Below are 20,709 nucleotides of genomic sequence, written 5' to 3'. Positions count from 1 at the left end.
AAAGGGAGAAGACCTTTCTTTGTTGAAGAACCCATTTTGGAAGCTGTGCAGGCATGAACAGCTACTGCCAGTGAGTGGATGATGCCAGTGCGTGGGGGATGAAACAGAAATGGAGGAATATCTGCATGTTGAAGTGAAAGAGAAAATTTCTGTTTTCTCTGTTCCTACACTTTTCCCTGTGGCATTTGGGAATGCTCCTCTACCTTATTTTTCCTGTATTCTGCTACGATTGTATGAAGAAACCTCTTCAAGGCTACAGTGGGAAAGCAGTGTCAGTTTCCCACCTGTATCTTTGTAACATGTATCTAACCTGTAGCTTTATATTTTTATGATAAAGGGATGGGGGTTTCCCCCGTATTCAGACCATGCAGTTCAGCTGAAACAAAACTCCGGAAGGCAATGCCTGTTCTCACATGGAGCTGCCAGCCCTGCGTTGCACACACTCTGCTCTCTTGCTAGTGCCCTTGAGCAGATGTAAGATGGGTCTGGTGTGTGCTCTCCATGCAGAGCAGGGGAAGGCTATCTGCAGGTAACTGAGCAGCTTGGCATGAGAACTCCAGCCATAACTCTTAAGTTTCTGTTTAAAATTAAGCAAAGATCTGCAGATGCATTTTACTGCACACTCAGAGCAGTAGTTTTTGACCTCATAAGAAAATTGTGAGAGTAACACAAAGGCTTGGGTGTACACTAGGATATTGCAGAACATTTAAGAATCTGGTTCCATAAAACCCTTTTTGTGTCCCCATGGAGGATTATTGCAAATATAGTTTTTGCATGACATTATATTCCCATAGTCTAATGTATTCTTAAAAAATCTTCAGTATTCACAATCACTCCATTACTAGCCTTTTGTTTATAGCAATGTAAATTAATGGGTTAAGAGTTAAGGAGCAATAGCCACTGTTTGGTCAAGTATCCTCTTCTTTCTATTGCCCTTTTCTGTGACTGAAAGAAATCAATTTGTTGTTCACTGGCATTTATTTTGTTTTACATGTCAGGCTATTATTGTAGGGAGTGGGTAATATTTAAAAAATTTGTGGCCATTTTCTAGGTCTGGCCTGTGAGGACATGTTCAACTCAGGTATGTCCTGCTGCACTCTTCTGGCTGGAATTAGAACTGGCCAGAGCAACCTTTTCATTGCTAACACCAGGAGGTGATGCTGGTTCTGCCACATGGTAGATGCCTGTGTGAAATCTAACACAGGCATGCTTTAGAGAGCTAAAATCTAAATTTTCTTTCCTTTTGTTTCAAGTGGTTCATAGCAGTAATGCCCCAGGCAATGCCTCATTGACATGGATTCCTTACAGCACCCTGCATTTTGTCCTTGAGGCCTGTTGGTCATTGTACCGACCAAGGTCATGGAGTGGGCAGCAAAAGCCAACTGTTACTGCCCCAAACATTGGGGTAATAAATACCCATGATCATGTTGAGTAATGGAAATATAGCCAGTGTTGCACATCTGGTTTCAGGGATGCATTAACCCAGACAAAAACAATAGTCAAATAGGGAAAGTAGAATAATTTCCAGGTCAGTAATAATAACTGTTCACACAACACTCAGGGGAAATCAAACACATGCATTTGCATTCAGATATGTACTACAAACACAAGAAGTCTGCATATTCTTCTAGAAAAGCATGCCAAATTTTCTTTGAAAAGTTGTGGTTTTAATCACATTAATTACATGTTGGATTTGGGCAGAAGACCACCATCATGACATTACATCAACAAATTTTGTACTAATATAAATACCACAAAGAATCCTGCAAACTGAAGTGAGCACATTCTATCCCAGAAATCTCTGCAGAACATGGTTTAGCAGAGCAGTCCTGCAATGTCACCCTACTTGGCATCCTGCTTCCGAAATTTAGACTGCCTTATGATGCTGGTAGTAAGGATGCTTTTCTTGAAGGGAAGATTTCTGGTTTCCAATTTCTTGTTTTGTATTTACACTTTCTATCTTCATATTAAATCACAGCTTTTTATTGGACATATTTTTCTTGTGCCTTAACATGGATGTAAGTAGAAAATCCCAAAATTGCACAAATTCTGTCAAAAGCAAAGGGTGCACTTTTTTCCCTAATTTAACATCACAGGAGAGTCTCAGGGCATTTTAAGTGAAGATAAAAATGTTTAATTCTGCATACAGAAAATGCTTTCAAGTGAAACATACATTGCAAAGAGAATGCTCCCTCCTCAGAGTTTTGGCCTCACAACCTCTGTGAAGGCCCAGGACTGAGTCACAAGGACTGTTTGAATGCTGTGTTGTTGCTGTTCTTTTTAGAATAATTACATGCTGCCATGTTAGCAGAAGGAGGGTAGCGTATGGAAGAAGCAGCTAGGGGTAAGTGGATATTCAAGACAGTTGTAAGCTTTATAGGAGCTGCCTGTTTGAGCTGTGTTTGCAGGATAGTCCAGGTTTTTGGATCCAGGTGGGTGACCCTGTGTCCATCCTGGTGTGCATTTCAGCCTAGAGCCTTGTTGTGTCTTAAGGGCTCGTGCTTTAATGCATACAAGGGCATGCACCCAGGGCTATTTTCATTGCAAACTTCAGGGCTTAAAATGCACCCACAGCATGGTTGGGTTGGGTGTACTTTGAGGTTTTTTTCTGTGTGATACAATGACTTTTTCATTCCCCTTTTCCAGCCTAGGATCCTGGCACAAAGTTCTGTATTCTTCTTAGCAGCTGTGTGGCTTCTTTGCACCAATGCAAAACTTCAGAACTATAATTTGAATAAATGAAAAAAAGAGGGGTTTTACTTTTAGTCCTGAGAATTCTTACAGAATCTAAAGCTAAGTGGGGATCAAAAAGGTGAGAAAAAGGACTCCAGCTTAAAGAAATTAGTGCTACCAACACATTACAATAAATGTGATTTGGGAAGGCTCAGATATTCATCATCATATTCCACCAAGCAGCCAGCTCAAGGCATAATGCATTATAATTCCAAGTGTTATCAGTATTCCATTTTTATCTGTTGTTTACAGTGTGAAAAACAAACCCAGTGTTGCATACTTACTCAAGGACCATGTTGCAACATCTTTCTTATGTGGACTGTGACATAAGGGAAGATTATTCACATAATCAGATCATGGCCTTCCTTTTTCCTCAGGCCTTTTGCCCTGAAAAGGTGACTCACTTTGAGTAGCAGTGTACAGCAAAAGTACATTGTTTTTTTAATTTTTAGAAATGAATACTGTCTGTGCAACATTATCATGCATGAATTGACAGGGACTGTTAGAATTACAGTGTCTCATCAGTCAAAAGCCTTGAATTCACACCAGCAGGTAACTGAATTGATGGACCTCAGTTTTGTAAAACAGTTAAATAATGGCAGCATTGTGCTCAATATCTGCAGGTAGAATAAATGATTTCTCTTCTGAAAGTATTGAAATATTTGCTGAGATCTTAATGTCTGTGGCTTCAAAAACTGAGTAGAGAATTTTAATCTCATTGCTCATATGAGAGCAGTGAGATTTTCTCCAAATTGTTTGGCAATGTTTTTGCTATTGTTGAGCTTTTTTTCTTTTGTTTTCTTGCACTTTGTTAAAAGCTGGAGCACATTCAAAGTTTATACGTGAAGCTCTTGGATAATTTGTGCACTTCTGTCTTCTGTTACTCTCAGATTCTGCTCTCATATAGTAAGTGTGTATTTCTGCTGAAGTCAATATCTAGGGGGGAAAAGTCTTTTTTCCCAGGCCAATAGCAATCTCTCTCAATAGAAGGACACTTTTAAATGTTTTGCCACAGCAGATGTAAAGCAAAAGGATAGATATTGGGAAAAGATATGTGGTAAGATGGGTGTGTGACCTCTCTGCTATGAAAGAATTTTCCTAAAAAGACAAGGAAAAAATACTCACAATGCCTTTTCACTGGTTGGATTATGCCTCATCTTCTGCTGGGTCCCTGGTCCACTCTTGCCCTATTTCGTTTTCTTGAAGGTAGCTGTAGGCTACTGGAAGGCCATAAATTTTAGAGCAGCAGGAAAGGAGGGACCTAACTCTATTTAGAGACTAAACAAGGACAGAAAGTTCCTCCATCTTTCTGCTTCTTTCAGGTGAAGTGAACATAGGAGTCTCTTTTGGATACAAAATAGGACCAAAGCATCTTTTAGTGGAGACATTTCTTCATTCTGCTCCATCATGTGGGTCAAAGCTGCAGAGTTTTTGAGCTGTAATGAGTATGATGTAGTCTTTGTCATTGTTGGGCCTAAAGCAGAATATTGATGTCCTTGGCTTTAGAGAAGGGAAGGACAGTCTCCTCAGATGGAATCTCTGATACTGTTGTGACTTTCAGATAATTTTTAGAGATTCTCTACATCCATAGCTTCAAGTTAAATCTCTGTGTTGTTCTCAAACAATTCTCTCTCACTGTAGCTTCTTCCAGGGCTTTTCAGTTATAACATGCTCTGGCAGAGCAGAAAGAGGAGGGAGTTGTACCTTCAATGTCATCCAGGCCTGCAACAGCTGTGTAGGAGGAAAGAATCAAACTGCAAAGTATCAGAACTGGAACTGAACCCTGATAACCAGGCCTGCCTGTCATCTCACCATTATCATAATCACAACACATTTCTGCAGCTAAATGCAAGGTAGGAGAGGTTAGGTTATGGTGAATTCCCAAAAAAAATGAACATACCATCCTAAGTCAGAGACAATACTAACAAAACAAGGATCACCTTTAGCTGGAATGTGGGTATTTGCTGGAAAAGAGTGAACAAAACATGAATCAAATTCTACCCAGAGTTTGCAAATCAAAGAACTACTGAATTACAAGTGATTTTTTCAAAGGACTGCAAGAATTTCTACCAGATTACCAAGGGACTTCTGTCTCATGGTGAATTACAAGCAGAAGACAGGTGCAGGCATTGATTTGACTAAAATATTCAGTTTGAGACACAGTGGAACTTTCCGCTGTTTGGTTAAAATTCCTTGTCCTAAATCAAAAGCAGTTCCTCCTCTCACTTAATCCCAAAGGGATTGTTGTAGCAGTGGACACTGAGTAAGTGAGCACATTATCAATCTGTTCATCCAGTAAATACCCCTTCTGCTATCTGTGCATGAACAGAAGGGAGTGAGTCAAAGCTGAACAAAGAATTACAGTGCTCTTGGAATTCAGCCTACAATCCTTCCATATAATGCCACCTTAACTCCAGTAGGAGTTCTGGTTTAGGTTGGAGTAAATTTTGCTCCTCAGCTAAGGTAAGCTATAGGCCCTGTGCCAGGTGTTGCAAAAAGCATTAATACCTTTTCTCATCTTGCAACTGTTTGTTGTGTTCTAAGGCTGAATTTGTTTTCAGTATTTTTCTCAGTGCAATATTTGCAGCTTCCAGTACTGCTTCAATGCCCCAACTTGCAGTATTTTGCAGAAATGAAGGGGCTGAGAGCATGTATGTATGTATATGGAATTAGCATATAGTAATGGCATGTTTTATGACATGGGTAAAACTGCTAAGAAGTTGGCTTGTAATTCTTTAGGCATTCCCCACAAAAACTACTGCTGTGAGTCACCCCACTGTGATGGGCAGGATCAGACCTTGCTCCCATGGTATTTGTCCACCGGTCTTCTCGTTAGAGAAGCTGCTGGTGGTGACACAGATGTGCTGGACTGGTCACTGGCCTTGTTTCAATTTCAGATATGGAGCTGTGGCTTTTGGAGATGAATGGAACGTGCGCCTTTCACATCTCAGCTGAGAGACTACACCAGGATATGTCTGAGATGATTTCAGGGTGAGCAGCCATTAGCAGCCTTTTGTTGACTGCAATGTGCCACACAGACAGGTGGTGTGGTTCTGCTGTGAGCTGGAGAAATCCTGGTGGTTCTGCTGCAAGATTCTCATGTCACGCCATCCTCTGCCATAACAAAACACCAGCAAATGTCTTGGCACAGAGGATAAGGCTCTTTCCTGAGGTGAGGGAAGGGAACTTGCCCCACCCTGATGACATTGTTTGAGCTTCAAAAGAGCCTCTCTTTGAGACTTCTTAATGTTTCTTGGTAAATTGAGGTGCTGCACAGAGTAATTAGAGACCAGACCTCAAGGCAAAAATGTTTAATCCTTATTTTTAGCACCTTGCATTTTTGAATGCATCCCATAGAGTGAAGTAGATTAGTAAATAAAATAAAGACAGGGGAATATAGCCATAAAAATAAATAATTTTGTCATAAGCAGATGGTGCACTTGTATTAAAGCCAGATGAGATGCAAAGATATTGTAGCATAAAAGCTAAATGTCTCTTGGAGCAGTTCCCTCTGAGCATAGTTATATCTCAAGTTAGGGATCACAGTATACTGTGATAAGATAGAAGTTTATTTTCCTTGCTTCAAATGAACTTACCTGTTCTGCATGTAAAAGCATGATATTTATAGTTTCTGCACTCTGATTAAGCGGCCTTAATTCTTAAATTCATTGAAGCGTTGGTTTTGATAGATAGGTTACATGTGCTCAAGAGAGCTATTTAAATAACTTTTACATAAGGAAACCTTTTTTGAAAATCTCTGCGTATGTAACAGATGGGTATTACTGCCCTGTAAAGCAGATAATGATTTCCCAGGCACTCAGATTTGGGAAGTCTTGGTTTTGTTTCCTACTCCTGTGAAGAGACAAAGCCTAAGGCTGACTTGGGAACCCTGCAGTGCATAAGCAATCCTACCAGACTGGAATTATTAGTAGACAGAGACCTCTGGTGGAAATTGTTCAGTACTTCAGGGAAATACAGATCTGTATTTTGGAACAAAGCTTGGAAAACCCTCCTGGTGAGGAAGGTCAGAGGCCTGGGAAGGACTACATTAACAGCAGAATAGATATTTTTTATGTGGCTTTTCTCTCTGTCCTTTCTAGGAGAGCTGAATGACACTCTCTAAAGAAAATAAACAAACTAACTTGGATCTCTAGACAAGTACAGCAATGGCAACCCTCCAAGCTGCCTGTGGGAAGCAGCAGTCCCTTTGACCCAGCAGTGCCTGGGCAGACTGCAGTGTGTCCATGGAGTGGTGACAGCCATGCTGGGGAGAACCTTTGGCTAACACAGGGACCCCAGGGAGAAGAGAAAGTCCAGGTAGCCAACTGTACCATGGTACAGCACCAGTGTGTGCTGGGGAGATGCAGGGAGAGCCATTCCCTGCATAAACAAACAATCAGTGAGATGCTGAAACCACAATTCCTGTGCTAGTACTGTCCTGCAGAAGCTTCCTCATGGATATTTTCCTTTATCAATAGTTGTACTTTTGGACACAATGGACAGACTGTAGTACAGTGCTAGTGCCTCAGGTCACAGCAGGTTGAATAAAGCTAAAGCAGGGCTTAACCCAACAGTTTTTCCCAGTGGGTTGCAAAATTTGGTAGCTGTCATAAGTATTGGCTTCCTCTTTCTGAAAAGGAAACTGGTTTTGCTCTGGGACAGCAGGAGAGCAAAAAAAAACAGCAAAGTCCCCAAGCTTCAACAGCTGTCCATCACACACAATGCTGAAGAGTCCCAAGTTCATCTCTTTACAAGAGGATTCAAGCTTAAAAATACAGGAACACTTCTGAAAATCCAACTCACAAGCACGTGCATTTATTTTCTCCCCAGATCTACAAGAATTTACAACAAAAATGTCTAGAAGTGTAAGCTGATCAGTCAGTACATTGGTCTGGTATGGTATAGAGCTATAAACAGTATAATCAATGCAATTTGGAGTAAATTATGCTGTTAAATAGTCCCTGTGAAAAATTTAGAAGTTAATGGAAAGATTTCTACTGCCTTCAAGTTTTTGATTGTGTTCAAAGAGAGCATCTCCACCAGCTGCATAGTGCACATACATTGTAGAATCATTTCAGCAGCTTCCCTGGACATTTACAACTGCAGTTTTCTCTGCTTTAAACTCAGCAGAATGTAGCTGGTGGCCATGTGTACAAGGAATGGTAGTGTACTTTTCAGTGTGACTGACAGTTTGACAGACATCTTGTAGAGGTTGGGATATTAGTTTCTAAACTTCAGCTTCCCAGTGGAATTCCCATTTTTCTTTAAAAAAAAATCAGCAAAAACTTTGTCTTATCCTCAGACCATAGCCCAGTTTAGAAATCTCAAATTGATAGTATTTTATAGTTCTCTAAAAGTTTCTATCAGTTAATTTTCATATAAACACATTCTTGTTCCCACTGACAGTCAATACTGAATACTTGTGAACTAGTTCAGTTCACACACGTCTTTATTTAAAAGAATATCAGGAGTCACAGATTTTCTTTTTAAAGAAAAAATCAGATCATCTTGGCCTAAAGCTCTCTCATCCAGCAGCCAACCCCAAACTCCAGCCTCTGTATGTGACTGCTTGTTAAAAATTCCTTCTCAGTCAGTTTTCAGACTTCAGTTCTGCCTCATTATTTGACAGACCACTTCTCACACCAATCCTAGATATATCTTAGGAATCCCTGGGTTGCTTGACTTTTGATTTTTCAGAAGAAACCATGGGTCTTATAACTTTTGTCTTACACAAAGAGGCCATTGACCCAGTTGTTGATGTTTAATTAGGTCCTCTGATACCTCCTTCCTGAAACATTGTTTGACTTTTCTTGGCTCTACACTAACACTAGTTTTCTGTGGTAGATAGAATATGCAACCCAGAATACTTAAAATAAAAACAATGGATTCTCTAAAATACAGAGTTGCATTCATAAAGATTAGTTTCCCTGCCATGCCAGAATAAATCACTCAAAACTATTTTACATTATTTCCTACTAGTCATAAATAGAATTCACACTGTGATAATGCTTGCTGTGATATTGGGCCTGAATGTTGCTCATTTCTCCAGATGCCATCAGTTTTTATAACCTGTCTGTACCTAGATTTTGTGACAAACATTTGTCACAGACATGGGGTCCACTGGGCTATGTGTTAGACATGTGCAGAACAAAGTTTCTGAATGAATTTTTATACACTCCACCATAGCATTTTCAAAAACATGTCTTTACTGAGTTTTGTGCTGCTTTTTCCTGTGAGCATTCAGATCTGCATTGACGTTTTAGGTAACTTAAGTACTATGGTGGCCATTTTAGTGTCAAAGGAGAAAAATTAATATAAGATGTTCCAAGTGCTTGGTTTCCATGTCATCCTTAAAAATATTCTGAAAGGTCGAGTAATTTGAACTGAAAATAATTTGAACATTTTTTGGCATTACAGTCAATGTTCATAAAGAAACGTGGCCAGCTTAGGGTAGTCAGTACAAAGTAAAATATTCTGAAAGGTGGAATAATTTGAACTGAAAATAATTTGAACATTTTTTGGCATTACAATCAATGTTCATAAAGAAACATGTGGCCAGCTTAGGGTAGTCAGTACAAAGCAGCAAATTGACTCCATTATTTTACAGAGGATCAAGCACTAGGCAGAAGTTTACTTATGTTATTGTGCTCAACTCTGATGAAATAATTGAGATTGCAGATGGAAGGAACGTGTAGCCCATCAAATCCTTTTAAATACCCATTTTTATTAGTATTTTTACCTGTTATGCACGTCATTAGCATTGTAAGGAAAGCAAGAGTCATAGTACATATATTCCTGAAAGTAAGCCAGCTTTAGAGAAAGCCAACATTATCTTCCTTTCACCCTACAAATAAGAGGATTAGAAGTACAACGGAAAGCAAGAATGTTTAGAAAGTCTTGGAGGCCACTTTAAAGGCGTTTGTATGTTGCAAATGATCAGAGAAGTGAATATTAAAAGATACATAGCTGAATTTCGAAATTGTAGAGGTTTTGGCAAGCAAGTAAGAAGCCCTTTTCACATAGTGTCATCTGTTTTTACTTTTACACTAAAAGAGCCCTGCGGTATCCTTTTAAATAGTGCAGGAGCCCTCAGCTGGGCCTCCCTGACTTGCAGTGCAAAACCCACCAAAATGTAGAAAAACCTTACCCTCTGCATAGCAGGAGCCATGGGTCAAGAGTGCATGTGTGTGTGCCATAATATGGGGCAGAGCTGCGTGATTTGTAGAGGTTTTACAGATGAGAAATTAAGCCAGTTTTGTCACCATATTGACACCTCCTCCTAGATGAAGAATTCAGACCAGCCCAAAAACAAAAGCCCAGCACTGGGACTAATCAGCCTTTAAAATGGAATAAATTAACATTTTAAAAGCAAACCCATCCCCAGCAGTTTTGTTAGCCAGGAAGGGGAGGACTCCACTAAATCCAGTAGAGATTCAGCTGTTGACACTGCCCAGGCATATCCCAATGCACAGTGACACAAAGTCAAGAGATGGCATCTTCAGCCTTTTGAATTAAGAATGTCTGCATTGTCTCCATGGGCTGTTTCAAATGGAGATGTCTCTACTACAGCATTCATTCTAGTCAGTCGTTTATTCCTGGAATTTCCTGTAGGACATCTGAGTGATTCAGTCAGTATATGGATAGACAGTTACAATACAGCTCCAGGCCTTAGGAGCATCACAGCATAACCCAGATTCCCATCAATTTCAGTAATAATTGTACATTTTCTGACCTGGCTTCTGCTCATTTCTGCAGCAGCATCTCCAAATGCCACTGCCCATTCCATGGAAGACTGGAGCTGCCCATGCAATGTGGTGAGGCAGCAGCCTTTGACATGCCCAGCAATGAACATGCCATGAATCTGAAAGCAAATATTTAGGGGCTCAAAGCCCTAGTTTTTGAATGTTTGAATCACAAGCTTCAAACAAATGGGCTTGCATGAGCACTTCACTAAAAAAAGGAGGGAATTGGAGCCTTTGTCCTTAATCCAAACCAGAGTGGTTACTGACAGAAGGACACTTGTAAAGGATCAAAGCTATTGCCAAAAAAAAAAAAGGAGGAGGGAGGGGGTAGTTAAAAGAGAGGGTACAGCATAATCTTCATTCCAACAGATACTTTTCTGTCTGGAAAACAGTGAGAGAGACTGCACATAAACATTTTTATTGTCATGTCACATGATGGTGCTGCATTGAAGGTGATAGATTTCCTAGCAAATGTTTGTGTGGAAAGGCAAATGTGGCAGAGAGAACTCCTAAGCCCTTTGGACCTTGCCAGCCCCCCCAGGAATGCTAGGGATCAGTGAGGACCAGCAGGTTCCTTACAGTGGGAGTGTGAGAACGTGTGTGAGAGAGACAGTGAGTTCATATGCAGTGAAATAAAGGAATGTCTGAGGCTTTACATTTGTGTATATACTTCACTGCATACCACTTTACATGATATATATATATAAGTTAAAATAACATATAGTATAAATTTCATCTACCCGTTTTTCATTATAGTCTATAAATGTGCAGAACTAAACAGTATTTTTAAGACTGAAATTCTGTCCAGACAACTCAAAAGCAGGATCTTGCTGGTTGTGCAAGAGTGCAAGGAGCATTTATGGGAGCTTTACACATGGCAGGCTTGTTTGAGTGTATTTCCTTTCATTGCTTCGTGCAGTGGAGAACTGGATACACCAAATACACAGTGGCCAAATTATTTCTTGTATAGCCATCAGCAAAGTTGCACCAAGACAGGACCATTTTGTCTATTGGCCTTTGTTATAACTACAGTTATTGTAAACTACATATTTGCTGAGAAATTTATTCCTTGCTTTAATTTGACACTTTATTAACCTGAGGAAATTAACACAAAACAGAACCATCTTTTTCCTGTTCATTTAAAGTCCCATTGCTGAAACAGACAAACAAATTGCACAAAGTTTATATAATGGCCAGTACTAGATGTAAAATAACTTACAGCTTGTGGTTATAGAACAGCCTGCTGTTACTTGTTTATATTACTGCCCTGAATCTCAATTCTTCTTATCCCCTGTTAACAATGTTAATTTTATGTTATGTGGACAATACTGACATCCATGTAAATTGTTTATATTGGTTTGAATCCTTCTATATTGGATGCTGAAGTCTGCATCCTATGAGTTCCCTAAGCTACCACTGTAAAGTAAAAACTGGAAGATGGGGAGTGAGAAGAGGACATTGCATGGGAAAGCAAACTGCAGCTCATTTCAATTTCATACTATTTTTGCCTGAGAACTGTCCTTCACACAGAAGTATGGGAAAGTAGATATTTTCCTGTAGCAGGTCCCAAATAACATGTAGGTCCAGAGCTCTGCTTAAACTGAGGCTTGTGGGACAGCACAATTTAACTAGAGGTCTGCAGTGCTTAACCAGTTATATGAACTCTTGCCTTGCTACTCATCTTCTGCTAGCCATGCTCCAGAAGGTCACTGTTGATCACTGGATGACAAAAAGCAGCTATGAATGTTCAAACTATTTTTCCTCTTTAGGCACCATGCACCCACTTGGCAACAAACTCTGACTTCTGTCTTCAGAGGGCCAGCATCTGCCCAGCAGAGCAAGCTGCCAGCCCTCCAGCTGCCAGGCCCCAAGAAGTTGCAGAGGGAGGATGCAGTAGCAGCAATTAACAAAGGCATTATTTGAATGGACAGAAGATTTGGGTATTGCTTTTTGTCCCAAAGTTCCTGCTCAGCACTGGACTGGCATTATGCCCTTTGAAAGTTTTAGTGGGAGATTTGCCTAAGACAGGAGAATCATGTCCAGTGGGAGTAGCAGTCTATTAATACCTCTCCCTTATAAGACTATCCTTGCCAATTCTGTTTGGCTACTTCATCTCATGATATTCACTTTGACTTTCTTAACACTAACCAGCCTAAATATTTTATGTTTGTCTTCCAGCAATATACTAAGTCCTGTGCTGCTTCTATTCAGTGAAGATAGGTTATAATTTTTCTTCTGAAAACACTTTTCTTCTGAAACATTGTATTTCTCTGAACTGCAGCGTGAAGTTTTGAACTGGGGTTCATGTTCAGTAAGATAACATCCACTTAAACGTGACAGATAAGGAAGAAAATAAACAAGTGGACAGAAACAAGCCATTTCCTTATGAAGCCTCTTTGTTCTAATTAAATAGTAATGCTGTCACCTCTCTAGAAATATCTGTGTTTCCTGGCTTATAATGACATCCCTGCAAATCTCTGCAAATAATGCACATCTGCTAGGATGTGTATTATTTGGTAATATTTATATTTATATTGCAATTTTACATTTTAGCAACTCAGTTTTTCAGTGATACAAATCAGGAGCAACTTCACTCATCAAATTAGATAAAGTGGCACAAACAGCAGCAGAAACAGACCTCTGACTTCCAAGAGACCTAGTGCATATTGGCTGTTTGCTAGCAAGTGCAGTAGCCCTGATTTTTTATTGTAGTATTTATTATTTATAAACGTCTAACTTTTCAAACTCAGAAGAAAAGGCCCTTCTTTGAAGAGGGCAGTGTTGAAAAAAAGAAAGTCAGACTGGGGAAAAAGATACATTATACAACAAAGGATCTCTGAAACACTGGGCAAGGTAATATTAATTATACATTTAAATCTTAATTGTTATTAGCATGCTAACTTCCTTTCTTCCTCCACAACCTACTCCTGACCTTTTCAGCCTCTGTACCACTTAATTCCAGGCTCCAATGCTAACCCTCACTCATTAGAGGTGTGGTAGACCTAATCAGCTGTCCTAGGTTTTCTGGGAGGGATGGAGTTTTGAGAAAGGAATTCAAAAGAAATGAGGTTATAATTCTTGAAAGGACATCATGAGCAGGAGTACAGGCTGCAGATCTCTGAGAGACAGATAGGTGAGCAGGATATTAGGTTTGAGTAATGGAGAAACAATCAACATGTGGCTGCCACATGACAAGATGTAAGTAGGAAGGGGCAGACTCACAGGCCATCACAAGAAACATGATCTGGAGGTAGAGGGTATGTGGAATGTGTGAAGAAATGTGCTTTTCAGAAGTTCTCACGGGAGGCAGCTGGAACCAGTTCTTGCATTGTGCAGGGTGGTGTGCTGATCTTTAAGGGTACACCACCAGGTTTAAGCAATAGCACGTCAGACCAAGTGTGGTGGAGGTGGTGGATTCACCCACTTTGGTCCCTGCATCCCAGCTTCCCATATGCCCTGGAGAGGAAAGGAATGGCTGCCCAAAGAGCTGAGTCCTTATTTGTTGGGAATGATGAAGGGAGAGAAGGCAACTTGCCAGGTTTTCTGCGTGATCAGCGATGACTTACTTCCCCTGCAACCCGTCAGGTGTAATACCATCCATATCCACTTCCCCAGGCACTTCTTCATGCCTCTTTTCATCCTGGCAGGCAGCGTGGTCATCACCCTCAGCATCACCACAACCACAGAGCCTGAGGTCTCTCCTCGATGCTTCAAACCCAGTAGTATCTCAGTCCTTACCCCCAGACCCCCTTTAGGACTCATCATCCAGATGCCAGGGGGATGATGTGATAAGTCTGGGCAGGATGGGGCTGGTAAGATGAAAAAAAAGTTCTGGTTTTGATTGGGATATAGTTCATTGTCTTCACAGTAGCTTCACAGTGCTGTTCTGGATTTGTGACCAGTGGTGCTGACCACACAGGGATGTGTGGGACTTGGCTGCCTACAAAGAAGCACCAGGATGCTCAGTGCTGTGAAGCCAAGGTGTAATACACAGGTATGGCAGGAAGAATGTGTTTCTGAGTGACTCTTGAGCAAAGCAAAGTGCTTGTAAAGAATGGCCACATCCTCAAAGGCACTGCTTCACATGAACTGGAGAAAGAGGGCATGAGGATTGGAAAGGTCAAGAAAGGTCTACAGAGGTCATATCAGGAGAAAAGTGCCTTCACGGAGATGAAAAATGCTCATGGACAAAGGATGGACAAAGGAAGACAGTGAGAGCCTAGGTAAAAGACATGGAGAGAGATGGGCATGAGATCCAATGTAGTGATTTGAGTCACTGAGTTTGCAGATGTTGCCCGTGGAATAGAGAAGGATGATCTGAAGAAAGTTTCATGCTAATAGTTTTTTTCTGCTGATTTCAACGCAGTTGGAATTATAGTCTTGTGTCATTTAGTTTGCCTTCTATTAAACACTTGCTGATGCCAACCTATCCAGGAAGAAACTCCTGACAGATTTTTTTTATTTTTTCCCTGTGATAACACTTATGCATTAGACTGCAGCACAACATATGAGATTCAGGGCTTGGATTCTGGAAGTGTGAATTCTTGAGCAATAGGTGTATCCCATCATCAAACTCTGCTGCTCTTGAGATGGGTTTTATGGTACAAAGCAGCAGCAATCTCCAGAAATTGCATGCTAGCTGCATTATTTCTGTGTCCTGGCTTTTGACACTGTCATTCAGGTGATACAAAAGTGAAGTTACAAATCTCCTTAAATAAATATGTTCTGTTGTCCATGTTGGGATGTAATTATTCATTAATTCACATTTCAAAAGGCATTTTGATGAATGTACCAGAGGGCATGTGAGAGAAATCCTTTTCTCCAGTATTTATGAGGGGAAACTACGATGGGGTAAGTGTCACGAATCTGGCACTAAATTTATTGTTCTTGTCAACTCTCAACATACTCCACACCCAATAAATCTCTGAGACTTTAGACGGCACATCTAAAATATTTGTCCAGAGGAGAAATATCTGTTGCAGGTTTTCTTTCTTAGGTATTATGGCTTTATAGCTTTAGAGGTGGAGTTTCTCACCTGGTTATTTGAAGAAGCATTTTATAGATTAGCAATCAAATGGAAATGAGAGTCACTAGTTTCACTATAATGAATGACATCTATAACAAACACATAAAATTATGGGAACAGCAAAGTAAATTATGCAACTTCTGTCCATCAAGATAATCTTCATAGCATGAGTAATGTTTTTGGAAGTACTATATTTTTATGAGTGTTTCTTAATAAATGGCTGCTAAAACATTTCACATGACACAGAGAAATTTCAAACAGTGAAGTTGCAAAGTCAGGTAGTTAATGTTGTGAAATACTCAGGTTGCTGGAAAGGTTTGTGATACAATCTTTAAAAATTTCCTTCAGATTTGTTTTTATTTCCCCCCCACAGAAAATCTCAGGCTGGTTACACTGAAGAGATTGGTAGGTCATAAAGTCCAATACCTTTGAATTGAGTGTGGATTTCCACATAAGCTGATGAGCTAACTGACAGCACAGTGACAGGTTATTAGTCTTTGCATGGAGAACTTGTCAGCAGGGAATGAGATGTACTGGGCTACAGAATTTTGTTAGACAATGTGCAGGTTTTCTTGATTTATACTAAGATACTCTGAAATCTTTGTGTTCTTATACACGTCTGTTTTTACCTCTCTTTCTTAATCCCTTTCTGCTTTTCTTACATCCTTTCCAGGCTTTAGTTCCTGCTTCTCTTCCAGCTTTTCCCAGTTCTCTCACAGGGAGCCATTTTTTTCTCTCATGAGCTTTGCTTCCAGAGTCATCTCCAGCATGAGCTGAATCACATTCACTTTAGCCTAGAGCATGTTTAGTCCAGACAGAACATGAGCCTTGTTTATTAATCCCTGTTGAGTGTGTACAAATGCTTTTCAGACACTTGAAACTCAGCTATGTTTATATGGTACCTGGAAATTTGGTCATTTTACAATTATTTCTTTTACTGTCATTGTCAGAAGAGTTTCTATTTGTTGAAAATTTCAGTTCTAATGGTTAAATTATGAAAGATGTGCAAGAAACTAGAAACAGAGGTTTGAGTTGGAACATGTTAAGCAGCACTGACTGTAGGCATCTTTTGCCTGCTGTAGCTTTAGTTGAAATGCCTGTAGAGAACAAGGAATGGCAGCAATGCATACTTGCTAATATTTCCATCCCATACAAACCTTTCCACCTAGGAGTGAAAAGCTCCCAGTCAGAGAGAAAGTTAATTTTAACTGAAGTGCTTCTATCTCTTCTGCCTCTAGGATATGTGTTCACACCTCTGCAACATGTAAAGCAATCACCTTAAAGATTGTCTAATTTAATATGATTAGGAGTGTGTAACATAAGAAGATTCATGAAACTGGGTATAGATATCTTGCTCCAGCTATGATACACACCCTTCTCCCTTCTAAGCTTATTAAAGAGAAAGCTTGAGATCCCCTGGTGAGCTTCTTATCTCCAGTAATTAGGAATATCCTAATGGGCATGGTAAGTGCCTTTCTATGCATGTTGGGATGGACATAAACCATCATGGTCTCTTTCTGCCTCACATGAAGTAGCTCTGTGATTTCAGACAGAGCTCTCAGACATGTCTTGCACAGGGGAATGGCTCAGTTGTGATTCAGAAAAATTTTCTATTAAAATATTTAACAGAGAAGCACTGTGGTCATAGGCAAAATACTAATAACAGTTATCATTACTGACACATTTTTACATACAGGAAAAGGAAATGCAGAAGGGAAGAAAATTGTATCTATAGGTAGGTAAGTAAAAATAAATAGTTTTATTTCATTATCTGACAGTAAAGTTGATTGTACAGGTGGCCATGCTGAAGAACACTTTCAATCTGATCTCAGAAGAGATTTCAGCAGGGAAAGCAAAAATTGTAAGGTGGCCAGGGTCAGAATGTTAGAGACAAATGTAATAATCCACATGGCTTCAAGAGACACAATATAGACAGCTTCTCAAAAAAATGGCAAGTGCAAGATACCAGCATGAACAGGATTCCCATTCCAGACTGTCTGCATGCAAACAGGTGTGTGCAAAACCATGACCATGGAGTATTTAATGCAAAACTTAGGTGTGTTTAAAAATTTATCCAGGACTTTGGAAGGTTTTTTGAAATTAGGCCTTTTTTGTCCATATGCTCTCTTCTTAAAGATTGATCTACACTTTCGAATCAATGAAATCCTTTTACTATGAAAGTTTTCAACCAGGAGTGTGTAGTTCTTCTTTTCCTCATATGAATTGGGGGAAAATGATCAGAACTAGCTGAAAGCTTCTCAGTAGCTTAAGAACACTGTTTTCTGGGAATTATTGGGAAAGCAAAATTTAGTAGTGTGGTAATGACTTCAGAGCAGTTATCTCAGACTCCATCTGTCCTGGGTGACTCAGGGTTTCACTGCTGACCATGTGCTGGCCCTGCCTCCTCCCTCCTGATCCTGCTGGGCCCTTGTCATTACCATCTCCCCTGCTCACAATCGTATATGCTGCCCTGCTCTGGGAGTAGAGCACCTGGCTAGCAGGGGGAGAAGTGAGAGAGAACTTGTATGATCATGCTGGGCAGTTTAGGGAAGAAGGAGACACCCATCCCTGCATCCCTCCCTTGCTCTGTAAGGACTTGGCTGTGCTGCCTCTGTGACCTGCTGATCTTTGTGCCCAAAGCAGACACAGCTCTTGGCTTCTGTAGACTTAGGACCTGGCCTATGTATATGCAGTGCATCTATCAGCAAGCCTCTGCACCTCTCCACTCCCTGTTACGATCTGAAACTGCTCTTGAAGTGTTTGGAAGAAACTCTCATCCCTCCTCTTTTCCACTTCCGTACGGAAGGAGTAGATGAACTCCCCTTTGTAAGGGAAGAGAAAGGAACAGAATACAGGTGAGCCAGCAGATCTCAGGCTTTGTGTGCTGTGATGAGTGGCTGAGGGGGTTAGGCACACTACCAAACTCCTTTGTGTTTTGTGCCAATGTTCTTTACTTTCCTCTTAATGTGTGGATTTGGATTTTCATTTGTCAGCAAGGAAATTAGCTGTTTTCTTCTCCATCTTTTTCCCATCATCTTAACCATAGCTTGATGGAGGAACTATCTGCAGAATGTTTTAAGAGTTTTCAGCTGGCCAAACCTGAACAGAGTTCTTACCTTAGCAACTCCTTTGCAGTCTATTCACGAGGAAAAGAGAGCCTGCATCCGTGCATGTCCATGGCAATAGTTTTCTTTGGAGCTCTCAGTGATTATCTTCACTGCAGACTAGAAACCATTCACTGCATTTTCTGCAAACACCGGTGTTGGGACAAAAGGAAATGCAAATGTGCACATTGCCATGAGATGTTTCAGTTCTGTATCTAGTCACTTCAATGTTGCTATTTTGACATTAGCAGTACATTTTTGTTTGGGTGTGTACATAAAGTGTAGAGTTTCCTTTTGCAACTAACTGGCACACATCCTGCTCCTTTCTGATTTAAGGTCACTAAATAAGTTACTAGAAAGAGCTATTAATATCTGAGATGAAAAGCAAACAATGCATTAAAAAAAGGCAGCTCCACCTCTCTAGTAAGAGTTCTGGAGGGAAGGCTGGTTTGGGGAGGTAATCCTGTGTAAGACACCACATAGGATTATTCTGGAGAGAGTCAGATCAGAGTGCCCAGCTCCTATACTCAGAGACTTTATATTACATTTTTCTGAAGGGAATCAATTTAAGAGGATACAAAATCCTATTTGATGTGAAAGTGAAAGTGAGCTGTTTGGCCAGATGTATCAGTACTTCAGAACAGGTAACAGCACTGAGCACAGTGCAGGCTAATTATCTAAATGTTTATCCAGCTTTTTGGAATTCTTCTTCCATTATTAGTCTGCTACTGATACCTGGGCTTTTACAGCAGTGCTTCCACCAGCAGTGAAGTGCTTATCCTTTTTTATGACCCAGAGTGAAAACTTTCTTGACTTACATACTAGCAACAGCAGCATTTGGGCTCCAGAGCCACATCTGGGGCTACCATAAAAAGCAAGTCTTCTTGGTCCTGTGCCAGCCCAGGAACAGGTGCTAGAAGGAGCATTTATTTTTCTTATTCTTCTACCATTACCAGCCATTGCAGACTGGAAGTGCTCTCTGTGGTCCATCTACGCCCTCCCCAAAATGTGACCCTACAGTTCTCAGCCATCTATTTCCTTCTTCATCAGCAGGAACTGCCTGTGGCCAGGTGCTTTCCTTGGGAGTCAGGAGTATCAGCCAGAGCTGTCTCCCTAAACCCAAAGAGGACAGTTGCCATCTTAAATGTGGGAGTGGTTGGGGAACCTATTGCTAGAGTTTCAGCCAGACCTGCAGAAAAACCTTTCCTAAACTTTGCTGCTTGTGACCCACCTAGCAGGTGCCTATCTAGTTTTACTAGATAAGGTACTTGAGTATAATAAATGTCAATAATAATTGATGTTTGAACATTACAGCTGAATCGATAACATTATGGTAAAAGCAGCAGTATCTGGGATTTGTGAGTTACCCGGGCTTCCCTTCCACAGGGAAAAACTGGCATCACCTGGCAAGCAAGAGATCCCAAACACCCTGCAAGGGGATGTCACCATTGTGCAGCTCCGAGGTCCATGGCTGGGTGGATGTGGGTTTTAGCTGTAAGCTGAGAAGGCAGGTGGAGGGTCTGGCAGTGAAGACGCTGGGTACAGAAATTGGGACAGCCTTGTGCTTAGCAGCCAGGCCGTTGCCTAGGGTCTGCTCAGGCTGCTTGGCATGGGGAGGGCTCGGGATGGGTGTGCAGGTACCCGGAGGAGCCGCTCCTTGCTGGGCCTGGGCCTCCGTGACAGCGGGGCCAGGGCACTCCCAGGCCCCAGGGCCGGGCGCCTTTGGCCGGGGGAGCGGGAATGCTGCTGCCAACGCCGGCCGGCTTCTCCTCGCCGCCCTGCCTCCATGTCGGGCGCGCATAAAGAACCATGTCATGCTTCAGCGGGGAAGGGAGGGCCGGGCGGGACTGGAGCGCTCTCTGCTCTCCTATTTTCATAGAAACCGATCTGTGTACCTAGAAAATAACAGGAAGGGAAAGCGCGGGGGGAGGCGCGGGCGGGGTGGTGGGGGGGGGATAAGAAGATCCTGTTTTCGGTCGCTGCCCGAGGAGTAATTCGTCGGAGACGGCTCCATATTCCCGGGGCCGCGGCGGCTGCGGCGGGGATGGAGCGGGCGGCGCGGGCGGCGTAGCCCAGCGCGCACGGGGGGGCCGCGGGCAGCGCC

General features: G+C 41.3%; 1 protein-coding gene and 1 long non-coding RNA gene across 2 annotated transcripts in view; both read right to left on the bottom strand.

The window, feature by feature from the left end:
- Positions 1 to 1,723: 1,723 nt before the first annotated feature.
- LOC120508850 lies at positions 1,724 to 19,196 on the bottom strand. Its single transcript, XR_005629106.1, has 3 exons — positions 18,618 to 19,196; positions 3,859 to 4,464; positions 1,724 to 3,120 (listed from the first exon to the last, which is right to left on the bottom strand). It is a non-coding gene; the product is annotated as an uncharacterized LOC120508850 (long non-coding RNA).
- An 870-nt stretch (positions 19,197 to 20,066) lies between these two features.
- Positions 20,067 to 20,709, bottom strand: part of LOC120508849 (wiskott-Aldrich syndrome protein homolog) — a 1,175-nt gene continuing 532 nt past the window's right edge. The window contains exon 2 of the mRNA XM_039722821.1: positions 20,067 to 20,704. Within this exon, the coding sequence (XP_039578755.1) occupies positions 20,501 to 20,704 (204 nt within the window). The 3' untranslated portion in view covers positions 20,067 to 20,500. The remainder of the gene's footprint in view (positions 20,705 to 20,709) is intronic.

This window comes from Passer montanus, unplaced genomic scaffold (assembly GCF_014805655.1).
Source record: "Passer montanus isolate IOZ18808 unplaced genomic scaffold, ASM1480565v1 scaffold5, whole genome shotgun sequence".
Classification (NCBI taxonomy): domain Eukaryota; kingdom Metazoa; phylum Chordata; class Aves; order Passeriformes; family Passeridae; genus Passer; species Passer montanus.
Note: the sequence above shows the minus strand (reverse complement) of the source record. Positions and strands in the feature narration are given on the sequence as shown.